The sequence below is a fragment of the Odontesthes bonariensis genome, chromosome 19 (assembly GCF_027942865.1).
Source record: "Odontesthes bonariensis isolate fOdoBon6 chromosome 19, fOdoBon6.hap1, whole genome shotgun sequence".
Taxonomy (NCBI): domain Eukaryota; kingdom Metazoa; phylum Chordata; class Actinopteri; order Atheriniformes; family Atherinopsidae; genus Odontesthes; species Odontesthes bonariensis.
In genome coordinates, this window is record NC_134524.1 from 17,779,731 (window position 1) to 17,796,598 (window position 16,868).

The 16,868-nt window shown below is 43.7% G+C and overlaps 1 protein-coding gene across 4 annotated transcripts in view; it reads left to right on the plus strand.

Annotated features, from left to right (window-relative positions):
- exoc6b (exocyst complex component 6B) overlaps positions 1-16,868 on the plus strand; it is a 110,879-nt gene that overhangs the window by 8,204 nt on the left and 85,807 nt on the right. For all 4 annotated transcript variants that reach the window (XM_075451457.1, XM_075451458.1, XM_075451459.1 and 1 more), the window contains exons 2-6: positions 4,168-4,333; positions 4,445-4,492; positions 4,963-5,053; positions 5,164-5,209; positions 6,675-6,879. In XM_075451457.1, coding sequence (XP_075307572.1) covers positions 4,168-4,333; positions 4,445-4,492; positions 4,963-5,053; positions 5,164-5,209; positions 6,675-6,879 — 556 coding nt within the window. The remainder of the gene's footprint in view (positions 1-4,167; positions 4,334-4,444; positions 4,493-4,962; positions 5,054-5,163; positions 5,210-6,674; positions 6,880-16,868) is intronic.

Below are 16,868 nucleotides of genomic sequence, written 5' to 3' on the forward strand. Positions count from 1 at the left end.
AATGTTGGAACATGAAATACACAGCGTTCCTTTCTGTGGTATCTTTACCGTATAAACTGCATGACCGTTTCATTCAGTTAAATTGAAATATGATTATATTATTGCAGTTGAAATGATTGTCAGGGCTGCCCTTTGTCACCGATTCTGTTCATAATTTTTATGGACAGAATTTCTAGGTGCAGCCAGGGCGTTGAGGGGGTCCGTTTTGGCGACCTCAGAATCAGGTCTCTGCTTTTTGCGGACGATGTGGTTCTGTTGGCGTCGTCAGGCCGTTACCTTCAGCTCTCACTGGAGCGGTTCGCAGCCGAGTGTGAAGCGGCTGGGATGAGAATCAGCACCTCCAAATCTGAGACCATGGTCTTCGGCCGGAAAAGGGTGGAATGCCCTCTCCGGGTCGGGAATGAGATCCTTCCCCAAGTGGAGGAGTTCAAGTATCTCGGGGTCTTGTTTACGAGTGAGGGACGAATGGAGCAGGAGGTTGACAGACGGATCGGTGCGGCGTCTGCAGTGATGCGGGCTCTGCACCGGCCCGTCGTGGTGAAGAAGGAGCTGAGCCAGAAGGCGAAGCTCTCGATTTACCGGTCAATCTATGTTCCTATCCTCATCTATGGTCACGAGCTGTGGGTAGTGACCGAAAGAACGAGATCGCGAATACAAGCGGCCGAAATGAGTTTCCTCCGCAGGGTGTCTGGGCTCTCCCTTAGAGATAGGCTGAGAAGCTCGGTCATCCGGGAGGGGCTCGGAGTAGAACCGCTGCTCCTCCGCATCGAGGAGTCAGATGAGGTGGCTCGGGCATCTGGTGAGAATGTCTCCTGGACGCCTCCCCGGTGAGGTGTTCCGGGCCCGTCCCACTGGGAGGAGACCCCGGGGAAGACCCAGGACACGTTGGAGAGACTATGTTTCTCGGCTGGCCTGGGAACGCCTCGGGGTCCCCCCAGAAGAGCTGGAGGAAGTGGCCGGGGACAGGGACGTCTGGGTCTCTCTGCTCAAGCTGCTGCCCCCGCGACCCGATCCCCGGACCAGCGGAAGATAATGGATGGATGGATGGATGGATGGAAATGATTGTTTTTCCTAATCAAGGCATCCTGATATAAAATCTTATTGTTATATATTTACGAAATTTGAAAACAAAATACGATTGTGTGTAGCAGAGAGTACATGTTTTAAATCCTCTTATCAACATGAATGGATTGTGGTTGTTTTTTTGTTTTTTTTTGTTTTTTTTGATGATGTCTCATGGACAGAAACTCTTCTTTCACAGTCATATGCTGAGGATTACACCACCTGCTGTTAACATGCACTGCAATCCATCCTCTTTTATTGCTACCACTCTGTCTGCAGTCCCTCTCCTTCCATACAGGGCTGTGTAGAGGGGTGTTAAAGTACTTCCTGCTGCCATGTTGAACTGAAAGGTGTAGCGCTGCCCTCCCAGTATTCTTGCTGCATCCTTGTAAGGGCTCCGCGTTTCATCGTTTTATCTGTCATTGACCTCACCTTTCCCATGATGATTGAGAGATGAAATAGTTTAAACTGTCCTTTCTCTGTTTTTATTACTGCTTTGCATCCTCAACATCACCCCTTCGACCACTCTGGATTTGGGGTCTTATTCTGGGAACTTATTCTTCATAATGCTTAGTCAGCTGCTTCCCCATACAACAACGTTCTTGTTGGAATGGTTACGTAGAAAATGTTGGAAAGAGTAGACTTCTGCTATCCGATTCTGCATCATATCACCATTAACTTGTACTGTCCTGTCACAGGTCTCAATGCTTTTTCTTTGAAAAATCTACCATATGTTAAAGGGCTGTTTGACAATATTCTGCCTATTGAACAGACGGGTAGAGGACCAGCTGCACAGTTGAATGCAAGTGTGTGTTGTTATGATGGTCAGACACGGTTGCTTTCACTCTCACTCAGACACACATGCACACACACTCGCATTCTCACTCCCTCCTGGTGTTTCATAAGATACATGATGACTTAAAGGAAAAAAGTATGTATATTTATTTCTAAGTCTCAATGTTGTGCACACACTGCTGAGTCATAAGGCTGTACTTCATGCGCACTCAGTGGTTGAGATCTCTTCAGATCCTATTTAGTCAGCTGTTGAGCAGTCAGCAAAAAGATCCCTGGGTGGATAACACCCCCACTTACACAAACACACACACACACACACACACACACACACACACACACACACACACACACACACACTTGGGCACTTGTTTACAATGATGTCATAACTGAGCAGTTTTCTGAACCTATTATTGCCAGCAGTAGTCCTCTCTTCCACATATTTTCTGACTGTACATGTTTTCCTTCTCTTCCCTCTCTCCTGTCATCCACTCTTCCTCCAACACTGCCTCCTGTTCAACAATTTTAACAAACATAATGTCCACCCGCATTAAGATTTCAGTTAGCATGATGGAAACAAGATATGTATTCAGCAGGAGGTTTTCTGATCTTGCGACTGTAGCATTTTTAAACTTTTATGGTTGGAAGTTTAGGGCAGCGTTGTTTAATAAAAGTTCCTTATAACACAACTGAATTCACAGACGTTTCTGCTAATGTTTACAAAGTGCCTCTTTTGGATGATAAACAGAAGTGAGTCTGGATGTGCTTTGGCTCTAAAAAAGATTTGAGCTATTGATTATGTTTGCTTCTTCCCCAAATGCACACCCTTCTACTTTTTAAATTTCACCCTTTTTCTTTCTGTCTTTGCAGTGGAGCTCCTTTGTGTTTCAGTAAGTCTTGGACAGCGCAGGGTTTAGTTCATGGAGTTGTTTATATAAATATAATAATTTGGTCCCTCTGGAACCAGAAATGATCGTACTCTAGCAAGAGGGGGAAACTGATGAGAGATCCTTTGGATTGGATAAAAGTGTGTTTCTTTGAGAACCATTGTTTTCAAAAGATCCACATCTTCAGAACAGGGTAGGAATATATTGGATGTGTTTGGATGGCCAGATGTTTTGGTGCCAGCACCTGGCGGCTTGCTGTTGTAGTGCTCTTAAAGTTTCTGTAAAATTTCTGTATTAGCTTCACATCTGACGGCAGATAGCTTCATCCATCATTTATACTGTTTCCGGTCTATTGCAATGGTTCCCAGGGGGAACACCATCTTTTTTTAAAGATGGTCTTCAACATATTTGAGTATTTCTTGCATTATAGAGAATTCCCTTAGAGAGTGCTCTATGTTGTACTGCATCATGCCATATCTATTGTAGGTGTTTGGCATTTTATGCGACCATGAATTTCTCTAGTCGGCCCGCTGTGTGTGTGGCCTCCGGTGTTTGTTTGTGGCTAAAGAAAGCCCTCGGTGGCGTCAGACCTGCTCCCTATTGTACAAGTTGGGCATTTCCTGGTCAGAGGGAGGAAGGGTGGGGGAGTCCTAGCTGCAAACAGGTGTGTGTCTGTGTTAGTGTGTGTTTTAGAAAGGGAAAGAACACAGGAAGAACTGTGATCCCTATTACAGCTAAGGATTTTCCACACGCTCCAGTCACATTTTATCCCCCCCCCCACATTTGTTTCTTTATGTGGTCACTTTTGTTAACAGTTTGAAAGGTTGCACGGAAACGTATAGTTTTAGTTTGAGTAGAGAAAAGACGCGAAATGATTACACAGAAAACCATCAAAGGGCATATAATGCAAATTCAAAAAGTAAGCATAGAAAAAAGAAAACAACCTAAACTTGTTTATTGCAAAAAAACTGAACATTTGCTTGTTTATAGATGACAAAAGAAGGAATAATTGATCAGTAGAGAACAAAAATAATCATTGTAAATGGATCTTCAGTTAAGGGGGATTTAAACTGAACAGCATGTTTGTTTCCTCCTGCGGCACACTGACTTTAGGATATGTTGTTTAGTTCTTACCATTCGAATGCTAAAAACGACAGAAAAATGTCAACATATGAATAACACAATATGAGGGTGAAGAGTACTCCAACACCCTCTAGTGGACACTCATTGTAGGTGCAGCTATTGCATCTGTTCCTTTTCTCACTTACAAAGCATTATGAGAAGTTCAGACGACATACATCATTAATAAGTAAAACTACACTTTTAAGGGATAAGGGACCGTTGTGTGTTTATTGAGGAACTTGTTTGATGTACATGACACATTGTGGCCTTTCCTACCTGAGGTCCTCTCTTTCTTTTTGTCCAGGTCGGTGTACGATGGTCAGGAACATGGCCTGTTCATGGAAAAGCTTGATGCACGCATCAGAAACCATGACCGAGAGATCGAGAAGATGTGTAACCATCACTTCCAAGGCTTCGTTGACTCCATCACGGAGCTGCTGAAAGTACGAGGGGAGGCGCAGAAACTGAAGGTAACGAGAGGTGGGGAGGATGGTGTGTACAAGGATGGATTCATTCAAAGCTGACCACAAAGAACAGTTTTTTTTTAGTTTTTTTTCCCCTTTTTCTGTTTTGTTTCTCAGAGTCAAGTGACTGAAACCAACAGGTGTCTTCAGGATGATGGCAAAGAGGTATGCTGCTTACAGACTCACTATTTAGCCTTTTTCACTTCTCAGTTGTGCTTTAAAGGTGAAAAAAGAAATCCTGGTTAACTCGCTCCTGTTCCTTCTGGTAATTCTCACAAGCCAAAGAAAGATGGCTCGGCCTCGCATCGCTGTATCCTCACACACATCAAGCCACAGTAGCGGAATCAGCTGATTGATGACGGCACCGTTTGTCAGAGTGTCCGCATTGTTGGCTTAATGTGTGTAAGCATGCATGAGACGGACCCTTTCTGTTTCTGTTGCTTCCTCTCTTGCCCGCCCAGAAACATTTCAGTGGCAGTCAACATGGATCCCCCAAGTCCTGCCTTTGTACTTTCACACATGACACAATGCTAAATGAAGTTGTGTAAGAGGCTATAAACTCGGTCGAATCAAGACTTAACACATGCTTCGTGAAATTTGAACTATTGTTCTCTCTCTCTGTCTGGTCTTCACAGCTCATCAGCTCCATGGAGGAGCTCAGTCAGTGTCGTGTGCAGCAGAGAAACATTGCTTCCACCATAGACAAGCTGTCTCACTGCCTTCCAGGTAACACAAAATACTATTTCTGTGATCCGGATCAGCTGCTCCGTTCTTTAACCACCATCAGCCAGTACTGCGACATAGTTTCAGCCCTGTTCTTTGTTTGTGTTCTTCAGTTCTGGAGATGTACAGCAGACTTCAGGAGCAAATGAGGGCCACAAGGTATGTCAACCAGCAGCTCTTTGCTGCTTTAGAGCAAAGGGTGTTTTGGTGTTGGATTGTGGTGGCCAAAACTTAGATCAACATGCTTGAACATAGAAATTGCGCTCCACAAGAAATGAGGAACAAATGTTTGGGACGGCTGACGAGAGTACGCTGGAGGCAGCACGTGATGCAGAAATGATGCTGTGGAAGTAATGCGTTTTCTTTTCAACAGTTGAGAATAGCAAGTGAGGGTCCTTAATGTGTTGTTATGATTACTGCATGTATCTGTATGTATCCATGACAGCTGAGAGTGAGTGGAAAGAGGCGTACAGGTCAGCAGACTTTTACCTGCACGTGCAGCGGCAGCAAATGCTCCGACACGATCGTACATCGTCTCATCTGCTGATGTTCTCTCTCAAGCGCAGGCTTTGACAAGCGCCCGCTGCTGTTGGCAACAGCTCTTATGAATGCGCATGGATGATATTAAGACACGGATTTGTAGGGAAAAGTAGACAAAGCGTGTAATCTGTGTAGAAGTTAAATTCTCTCCCTGGACTGTGACTCTCGATAGGAATTCAGAATATGCAAGAGGGGAGTTCAAACGATATAAAACCAGCCTTGGAAACATATTTTTAGTAATGGATGGATTGGAAGAAAGTGGAACGTTGGAATAGTAATGTGTGTATGTGCAGTGGTCAAACCACTGCTGCTCAACACCTCATATACCAACTCATTTTTAGCATGAAACAAAAACACAAATGGTTCTCATTTTCCATCAGTATATAACCAGAGAGGCCTCTGATCCATTTGAATTTACTGCCGTTTAAGTGTTGTTGAAATGAGTGCGTAACATGAAAAACCAAGTCTGTTTTTCCAATATTTCTGGGCCTGCTAACTCTAACGTTTTTTTTTTTTTTTTTTTTTTTTTTTTTTTAAACCTTCCAGCCACAAGATGGAGCCATAGTGCTTTAAATGGGAAAACAAATGACTGCTCTGTCTGTTTCCTTCCCTGCCCTCACCCTGACCTATAAGACCAGAGTCTGCTTGGTCATAAATTAGCTGTTTGTTTGTGTTTTTCTTCTTCTTCTCCCTGTCCTGTGGCTGCTGCTCTGAGAGCAGGGAGAGGTCAGCCAACACTGAGTGCTCCTAGAAAGAGAAAAGTGCTTGAGATGCAGTGAAGTGTTTTGGGAGATATTGTGTTGCTAAATGTCCTTGAGGTGTGTTGGAGAGTGTTTATTTCTCTGTGTGCGAGTGCATGTGGATGTGTTTTCCTTCGTGCGTTCTCTTTGGCACGATGTTGCATTATCGTTGCGTGCTGTTGGTTTGCCACGTCTCCTTCCATATCCAGAAATTCACAGGTTTCAAGTGTACCGTGCATACTTGTATATACAAAACTAATCTAATTGGGTTTAAGATGCACAAAATATAATCCAGAAGTTTCAAATGAGAATGAATAAATGTGCGTTGTTGTGTTTTACTGCAGGTACTACCCTGCACTGCGAACTTTGGAGCAACTGGAACAGACATGTCTTCCCAGGGTGGGTCAGTACCGGTTCTGCTCCATCATGGCCGAAAACATCCCCAAGCTGAGGACACAGATCCGGGACACGGCCATGACGCAGCTGAGAGACTTCCTAGAGAGCATTCGGAAACACTCAGACAAAATAGGAGAGACTGCCATGAAACAGGTATGCGTCAACACACACCTGCTGAATCATTTAAAATGCATCCCAGATCGGGCGGCATACCTGGCCAGAGCATAGTTTTTCTTCTAGTGTGTGTACTCAGACATTTATGATGCCGCCTGATAAGTCCCATCTCCCCAACACCTTTTGCGCTCATGCAGCCCCACATCATCAAAGTCCCACCTCTGTGCTTCACTGTTAGAGCCATATGTTCACCGTGGTCAAGTTCACGTGAAACGTGCTGTGGTCAGTCTGAGCATCTGACACGATGTGCTTCCATGAACTAGGGATGTTAACCGATGACCGTATGACCGATGGTTGACCGAATCAACGTCGTCCGGTTAGAATTTTTCTGCCGTCGGTTTAAAAAAAAAAAAAAAAAAAAAAAAAAAATCACTATATCTTTAGAAATGTTATGTGAGCATGAACCATCCCACGATGGAAGAACAACCGCAGCAGAGCTCACGTAGCGCCCTCCTCAGAGGTCCTCTCTTACACCGGTTGCAACTTGTGCGCCGTACATGATGGGTCCTGTCTGCGCAGTTAAAAAAAAAATCGCCACTATTAACCTAAATAAAGCCAATGTGGCTGCGTGTGGACTACAACATAATGATAATTGTAACACTGTAATGGCAAAAGACACAAGACTAACTTAGCCTACTTGTGATATATTCATCTGTACTTAAATGGCATGACGACAGGAACTTATTGCAAAGGATTTTGTGCAGCATAGGCTACGCCACAGAGGCTGTTGGCATTCGGTAAGTTTTTTTTTTAACAAAGTCATTGGTTGACCTACTTTCCTGTAACACCGCCAAATGCACCGTTCTCCGTTTGTGACTTTGTAACGGGGGCTTTTAACGGCCCGAGTTCGGTGCCGCGTTTGATTCGTGTTTAAAAAGTACAGTGACTGGAAGGGCGCCGTTGCGCGTAATGTGTGGCTGTGCGTGTCTGCGCAGGCACAGCAATTATTTTTCTACCCAAAACCCTTATTCCTCCACAAGTACGCCTAGAACTAGTGGTCAATGATTGGGGAAAATGTATAATACCAAGGGCACGAACTAACATTGATTGTGTGGTGGGAGCCTAACCAGTCTAAAATGGGGGCATAACTTGTTCTACGCGGCAGAGAAAGACGCGCGACAGGACACAGATATCATAAATGGCACTTATAGAATTTTCGGTGACCGACTTTAATCGACTAATGAGGCTCAGTGGTCGGTCAAGACTTTTTTTAAATTTCGACATCCCTACCATGAACTTGGGCTTCTTTTGAAGTTCTTCAGCAAGGTCTAAAACTGTGAAAGCTCTGATTTTCTGTTTCTTTTTTTTTTAACCATAGTCATACACTTTTTAGCCCTTTTTACACCAGTCAAAAATCCCACTAAGACTCACCCGAGCTTTTACTGACAATAATGTCTCGCACGGGGGGCTGTGGGAGGGACGGCAGCAACCCACGCACAAAATGAAAAGTGATTGATCCTTTTTACCAGAGTGCAAAGCAGGTGGCAGCTCACTCTCTGTCCTGCAGTGATGTCCTCTGTCCAGCCAAAAATAGTAAATCGGCCTAATTATCTCAGAAAGTTGTGTTTATAAGAAACTAACAGTAATGCCGTCCCTTCATGGGGGGATTCTCTTGTGCATGAACACTTTCGGTGACTATCTGACTTTATGCCACAGTTGCTTGTTGTTCTTCATCATATCTTGTGTATTAAATTGAAGTGTGTGTGTGTGTGTTTGTGTAGTTCTGTGGTTCTATTTCCAGTAAACAAGTATTATTATGGCTCTGCAGGAGATGCCGTGGCTTGTCATTTAACATGCACATGCAGACTTTCTGCTTTTCAGCACTTACTTTATTGTTTTTGTGTTTTCAAAGACCAGAGAAGTTATTTGTGAGTGTGCCCGTTTGTGTGTTTTTGTCTCAGTGGTAGCCATAGCTCAAACGGAGGCCTCTTGTTTATTTTGTGTGCCTTTTTTACTTTTTGGAATGTTCAAAAGAATTGCAGGATAAAGGGGTGCAGTTGGTGACGGGCGGATGAAGAAGTGGCTGCACAGCTCTTTAGTGTGTGTCCAGAAAACTTACTTTGTTGAAACTTGTAGATTTGGCATTAAGAGAACTATGAATCATCATCTTAGCCTGGCGGTCCAAGGAAAATACCAATTCCTTTGTAATTGTCACAGAAGAATGGAAATTGACCAATTTTGTAAGAAGCTTTTTAGTCTAATTTTTATGTCAAAGATTGAACTAATGATGACTTCTTGGCCAGAAAAGGTGCCTTTTGTTGGGGGGGGGGTTCTAGGATAATGTAGCATTCTGGCCTTTTTTATTTGGGGAGCTGAAAGATTATTTTTCCTCTGAGCTTTAAGGTATATATATTGTTAGATGTCTTTACAGGGTGTTGTGCCTTAGAACAGGGTCGCTGGGAAATGATTCATGTTTGATTGTTTGGATTAATTCTTCGTTGTTGCCACCGGAGCTCTGGCGTCTTCACATCTGTTAAGGAGTGCAGGGGGTGTATGCCTATTGAAAAATGAGAAACCTTCATCTCCAGGAACACCGTCGCCACAGTCTGAAATCTGATACCTTTGAGATTTTAAGTCGCCGTCCTCAAAGTAAACGGCATCAGGAAAAAAGCGACTGGTGGAAAAGCTCAGGCAGCCTGTTGGGAAATCGAAAACAAGACAAGGATTGCCATCTTGGAATCAAATTTTCCAACATGCGATCAACAGAGAACACTATCAACATTGTGGAGTTGCACAGTGAGAGTCCAGACCAGAGAACTAGAGATCAGAATGATTTGCAAGGAAAGCCGTCCAACCTTAAAGCCCCGAAGAGCTTTCTGGAAGAGAAGTGGCTCAGAAGCCAGTGCAGAATGCAGAAAGCCTGTGAGGAACTATAGGGACAGTTTGAATGCTGTGAAGATGAATAAAATAGAAATGAGGAAGTAATATGTATAATAAATTCAGTTTTTTTTTTTTTTTTTTAATTTCTGCTGAAGCAAAACGTCTCCCGTTACTTATTTTCATGACCGGACATATGTAAGCCATCTGAGACAGAAATAGTTGATGGATTAAAGTAAGAATAATTTTGGACTTCATTGTGGGTCTGCCTGTAACCGTGAGCGGTGCTTCTTCACACCACGGGGCCAGCTGAGGCTGGAGAGCCCGTTTGTGTTTGACCAAAGTTTCACCTGCAGCTGCCCAACGCTCTGGGTGTGTTCACGACTTCCACATGGTTTAGATGCTCAAGTCAGATTCCTGTGTTTATTCTTGGCTGAATAATGGATTCTTCTTCGTCTTATGCTGGCTGTGTTTGCTGCTGACCACTGTGGATTTTGAGAATCTTGTGAAATATCACATTACTGGGTGCTTCCAGACATCCAAATCTGTCTTTTGCTTACAGTAAATGGTAGGGAACATGATAGCCTTTGGAGAAACAATCTGATGTTATCACAGATATCTCCCTGTCCAAGCGTGTGCATTTCTGTTGGCCTTTGATGGTAGTTTGCAGCCTTCCTCTAGATGTCACTAGAAGATCGCACTATCAAGAATGCTTCTGCTTCTGGTTGATTGTGGGTTCTAAAGGTCTGCATGCTACTATGTAGAGAAGCACAGCCAACGCGGATCAGAGTTAAACAGAATGATTTAAGTATGAAAACATTGTAATTCATATACTGTGGCCTCTGCAGTCACCACATTCACACCTACTCGATCACATGTGTCGGATTAAACGTTCTCCTACCGCCATCACGAAAACACAAGCTTACATGAGCGGCTTTTGAAAGGATGACCTTGAAAACACCTGGGTAAGAACCTTTTTGTCTGGAAAAAACCATCCATTTTGTAGTAAAAACATGTGTTTTGCCTCTGCGTGATGAGACTGTGGTGATCCGACTGAAGCTGCGATGGCTCTGAGCTCTTAAACGCCAAAAAGTACCGTAAATGAACAAGAAATCTTCTGTAAAGGCCCCCCATATGCAGCACAAATAGCTCCCTTGTATCACATGTGCGCGCTAAAAAGCCCTTCATTGACCCTTAGGTAGGACGTCTGTGGGCCACAGTTTGAGAATCATGGCATAGAAAATCCACTTGTAGTCACTGAAGAAGCTAACCGCTAACTGCTCTAACCACTAATTACAAGGGAGATTACGGAAACCCCAGCAGTCCAGCAGGCCTGATACTGATACTGGGATTATGTTGTTGTATCAAATTTTGGGGCTCAGAGTGCACACACTAAGTCAGAAGCCCCAGAGATGTGTGTGTGTGTGTGTGTGTGAGGGAATGAATTTAGGTGAAGTTCTTCTTTCTTTTCATTTCTGCCCCCCCCAATCTCCCATTTTTCTCATTCTGCTTTTGCTTTTTCTTCCTCCTCCTCATGTCTTCCTCTCAGACAGTGTGTCTCTCTGGCGTGCTCTGTTCCAAATTAGCTCCAACTCTCTGTACCCAGCCTGTTACAGCTCCCTCAACCAAGGATGTGAAAATAAATAGATCGGGGGGGAAAAAAGGAGGAAGAGGTGGAGAAGGAGATGGAGTGGAGGAGAGTGGATGGTTTACAATGGAGCTATTGTCTGCTACCACATGTCCATGGAGGAGGAGAGAGAGAGAGGGGATAAGAGGAATGAGAGGAAAGTTGGGGAGAAGGAAGAAAAGGAAGCATCAAAGGATGAGGGGGAAGGTGGGGAAGGAAGAAGATGGCAAAGAAGGGGCGGAGTTAAGAGATTTAGATGTATCGAAATGAGAGGAGAAAAACAAGGAAGAGGGAAGTCTGAAATCAGATCAGATTGGAGTCGCATTTCAAACCACTTCCAAATGTGGTTTGGATCCAATGAGCAAAAATGACATCTCATGCAGCTTTTTGCTGTCCAGAATTTTTCAGGGAGTTACGACACTCGAACGTCGGCCCCAAGGTCTGAACTGAGGTTCTTGTTTTTTAGGTTTGGTGACATGCGTGCGTCCCGTTTTCCCGCTTCTCCCTGAATGTGATATTGATTGGTCTGCCGAACGGCATAAACACGGCTTCAGGTCCTGTTGCTGACAGGCAAGCAGGTGAACTCAGCAAGCCGCCCTGCAGTCTGGGACAGCTCCGTTACGGGAGAAGCAGTGAAGGGGCGTGGGACTCCATTTCAGATGCCTGTCGTCATATCGGACATATAGCAGTTATTCATCTGCTGTCTCCTGGCCGACGGAAAACTTTTGTCGGCCCATACGTTTTTTTTTTTTAAACAAATAAATCTTTCTGTATGAAAGGTTATGTTAAAGGTTTTCTGATACATTTGCGTGAATGAATTTTTGCCCAAAAAACTATTCAGATGTGCATTATAAAGCACATTTTATCGTATCCCTGGCATTCAAGGGAAAATTAATTAAATTTGATTAGAGACTAACTGGAACTCAATCACCAGCCATATTTTTTGTATTGGCCCAGAATCTCACAACCAGAACGTTATCTACTGTTGGTTTGTAAAATTTTACGCAGTTGGCAGTTTTTTACATGCACACCTATATTACAACCACTAAATCTAAATAAGACTGATGATAATCTGATGAGGGCATAGACATGAGTTGTAGATTTGGATGTTGTCATTTGAAGTAATGACTCCTGCTTACATTATATCTCCCTGCGCCACTGAGATGTTTGCGCACATCCAAAACCTCATTTTAATCCAAACACTTCAAAACACGGAGCGTTTGTGTACTCCGGTTTCTTTTCACCACTGCCCTCTGCTGCGAAGCAACTGCGTTGTTGGAAATAACAAACCCAGAGTTGCTTATGATCAGCAGTCATGGCAGCTCTGGAACTAAGACGTGGCGTCGTTCAGCAGCAGCTCGCGACACAAGAAAAACTCTCTGGAAGGATGTAACGTCGCTTTTAAGGCACCTACGTGACTACAGAATGTAACTAAGATCAGAATACTCAGCCCAACTTTGATCCTTAAACACTAGCTGAGCTTAATTGGGCTGTAGTGATTGGAAAATGCTGTTGCATCGGATGCAGAGTAAGGTCTCAATGGAGCTGATGGAATATTGCTCTGCAGTAAATGGAGTAGCATTGGCAAGTCAAATATGTGCAGGTGCGCAATGTTTGTAGATGAATGTGTGCTATGATACTACAGATGTTTGTCCTGTGTACCTCTTGTCAACTTATTCATAATTATGCCGCTGCATCTGGCTTCCTGGATCCTCTTTCATCAAAGCGGGATGTCTGAGGAAGGGTCACAGAGGTCAGAGAATGAGATGGGTGAAAACATGACGGGAAAAGGATGAGCTCCAGCAAGATAATTTAAGACCTGAAGAATATGAGAGAATAAGAGCTCTTTATACAGAATCATCTCCAAATGTCATTCGTTTATATCTCCCTGCTCATTTGTCATCTCCCCACTGTAATTTTTCCCGTCACATTACATTTCCACCCCTCTCAAAATCTGTCATTTTCTCTCTCTTCCACTCTTTCCATTCCCTCCTCTTTCCATCTCCCTCCCTCCTGTTTTTCTTCCTTGTGTATTCAGCAAAGGACGAGTCCCGAGCTTCTGCTGTGTTCAGTAACACACACAACCTAAGAGGCGCACACACACCCGCACACACACCCGCACACAGTAATGGGAAACAGATTGCTGGGCCTGTGAAGTGGAAGAAGATTGATTACCTGGATCTAGTTACTGAACACACACATGCGTGTGCATGCAGCAAGGGTGGCGGAGGGCACACGCTGGGTCGGTGTATTGAACCATCACAGGGAAAACTAAAATAGACTGTTATGGGTTGCTGTGCCACTCTGTGTGTGTGTGTGTGTGTGTGTGTGTGTGTGTGTGTGTGTGTGTGTGTGTGTGTGTGTGTGTGTGTGTGTGTGTGTGTGTGTGTGTTGTCTGCTGAATAGTGCGCCACCGTTCAGTGCCAAATGGTGATCCATAACAGGGATGTCCCAGTCAGCTCTTTGCTGCTGATCAGAGTCATTTAATCCAGGTCACCTGTCGATACTTACTTTCATATTTTACTGAGAGCAGCTGTTCTCTGACGGCGGTTCAGCTTGATTTTCAGCGATGGCATAAAAAGTTTACCACTGGGTTTATGACAAAATCATTGTTCACGAACGAACTCCCCTCCTCCCGTTTTAGTTTTTAATTTGTAAAAATTAAATCTTATTTTATTTAATTATTTAGTTATTTTTTTTTAGCCCAATTCTATAAGAAAGATCAGCTTATATCTGATCAACAAACAACTGAGTAGCAGAAATCTGATCAGTTAGTTTTCTGTAAGGTTTGAGATGTCGGTATTTTCTCCTGAGCGGCACAGACAGAAGCTCGTCAGGCTGTCCTCACCAAGACCAGATTGAATAAACAAGATGGAAGCTGTTCATTAGTGAGCTTCAGAGATCCTTTGACAGGAGCTTTATTAGTAATTTCCCCTTCTCCAGTCTTTATGCTGAGCTAAAATAACTGGCTACTGCTTCCAGCTGCATGTTTAACCTACATAACTGATTGATATCAATCTTCCTATTTAGCCCTTAGCAAGAGATGAAATCACAGTGACTTCTGACAGTGTGCAAATTCGTAAAAAAAACCCCACCTTTTTTTATTTATTTTATTTTGTGCTTTTTTTTTTTATGACGTTAAACTTATCCTCTCACGAGTTGATCAAGCGAACACGGCGCTATTCTGAGTGTCTGCAAAGGACCGCAGGGAGACAGTTTATCCACAGTGTTTATCTGTGATGCTGTAAACGGGGTATATACAAGATCTCTAAAGTCCAGGTAACGATATTTAAACACCCGACAAAGTTTACCTATGTAGCTGCGAACATGGTTTATGAATTCTGAGCCCTGGGCAGCGTTGGCAGATGCGATTAGCAATATGTGAACATTAAACAGCAGGAGAGGAGCTGTTGTTCCTAAACTGCTGTGTCTGCTTCACATCCGTGTTGATGCTCTGTTTGCTAAAAAAAAATGATTGCAGCTTTGCCTTTTTGCTTCAAATTCTTCTTTTTTCTCCCCCTTCTCCTTCTGTTTTCAGGGCAACGTCGGATCATTTGGAAAATATTTGCTGTTTCGCACTAAGTGGACTCCAGTGTGCGTCGACCTGCCTTTCTGTGCTGTTGTGTCATGCCTTCTCCATCTGCCTTTCACCTCCTGCCCTCTTCGCCACCTTTCTTCTGCCGTTTTCTCTTTCTTTTTCGTCCTCGTCTCAATTCTGTTTTCCCACGTTTTCCTTCTCCGCTGCCGCCGCTCGTTTCTCATGGAGTGTTTGTGCTCGAGATGACGCACATTCCCGCACTTGTGGTTCAAGTGCCCCCCGACTCAAAGCCTTCCCTGAAGAAAAGTTGAACAAAAGACATGCGAAGAATGATTTTGTTTGCAACAGAACCTGGTATTGTGTGATGGGTAAGAATGAGTGTGTGTACAGTACGTCGGTGGATAGCTCGAGACACAAATCCACCTGCTGAAGAATGCGGGGGCCGAGTTAAACCGCCAAGTGGCTTTTTCTTGACGTAGATGCTGACGCTTGTGGCTGCGGCCCTGCATGCCCTCAGAGAGGATCTTTCAGTGCCATTTGCTCAGTCTCTTTTCAGGAGTAGCAAAGTGGATTTGCATGTGAAAATGTGAACCATTTCAAGGAAATCCTTTGCAGTCAAAACGAGACTCTTCACTTTGTGTTTTTGACATCTCGTCCATTTCCTTTGTTGCTTGAAGCCCTTTTCTTTCTCTTAAGGAAAAGGGCCCAGCTTTGAACATTTCAGTGTCCTCCCTCTCTTCCTCCTAACCAATGCGGAGGAATGAGTTTTTCCACTGATTTTTGTTTGCACTTATTGTCTTATATGACTCATTTGTCTTGTAATTGTGTGAGTGCATGTGTATGGGCATCAGATCAAAGATGGCATTGTATTCTTCCAGCAGCCCTGATATTGTTTCTCCAGGTTTATGCCTATCCACCCTTTTCACGCACAGCAGTTTTTCTCATTAACGGCTCCAATCGAGGCGCTCGAGGTCTCTGACGTAGTTCTCGACGTCCCCTTCGACAGATTTAAATGCGCACGGTGGCCTACGTGCTGGCGCCGCCGAGCAAAGGAAGCACTCGCTTGGCCCCGAGGCGGATTTGGGCGTGATGGAAGGATGCTCGCGGCTCAGATCTGAGAGGGTTTTTCCCCCCCAGAACAAGATTTTCCCACAGAAATAAGGTTGGGTCAAAAGGTTTGAGGAGTGTTTTTCTTTTCTTTTAATTTAAAAAAAAAAAAAAAAAAAAAAAAAAAAACGACTTGGGAAAAAGTTCGGGACATTTGAGGAAAAGAAAGGCTGCAGTTATTTTTAAAAACGTAACCGTAGAAAACGAAGGCTTCCAAATCTTTACATTTACCGTGCAAAGGTTTGGAACCACCCCTCATTTCTTTATTTATTTCAAGGAAAACTGATTTACTGAAACATTTTTAAATATAGTTGCAGATATAGAATATAAAAGGCAAAAACAGAGTGTGGACAATTGTAATGAGCTTGAAACACAGCCGGAACCCTCTGAAACGAGCTTTCTCTTATTTCTTTAAGCAGTCTTCAGGAATGGTTCTCCAGGCTTCTTGAAGGACATTCCAAAGCTCTTCTTTGGACGTTGGCTGCCTTTTGTTCTGTTCTCTGTCAAGATGATCCCACACTGCTTTAAAAATGTTCAGGTCCGGGCTCGACCTGTTCTTGTGTCATTCGGCATACCTCAGCCTTTTCTCCTTGTTTACCCTCCTTAAGAATAACTTCTTGACAGCCGCCCTTCCATGGAGACCATTTCTGATGAGGCTTTAACCCACTTCTTTTGTTCTCCACTTGTTCAGATATATCAAGTTTCTAGCTAATAGCTCATTGGGAATGAACTTGTTGCTTATCAAACTGTGCCATCTGCTGTATTTTTCCTATGTGCATCTAAAGAAGTGGAAGCGAGTTTATATCTCTGTGTTGCAAGTATTAGGAAATGAGAGGTGGCTCAAGACTTTTGCACAGCGCTGTGTATACCGAACACGAC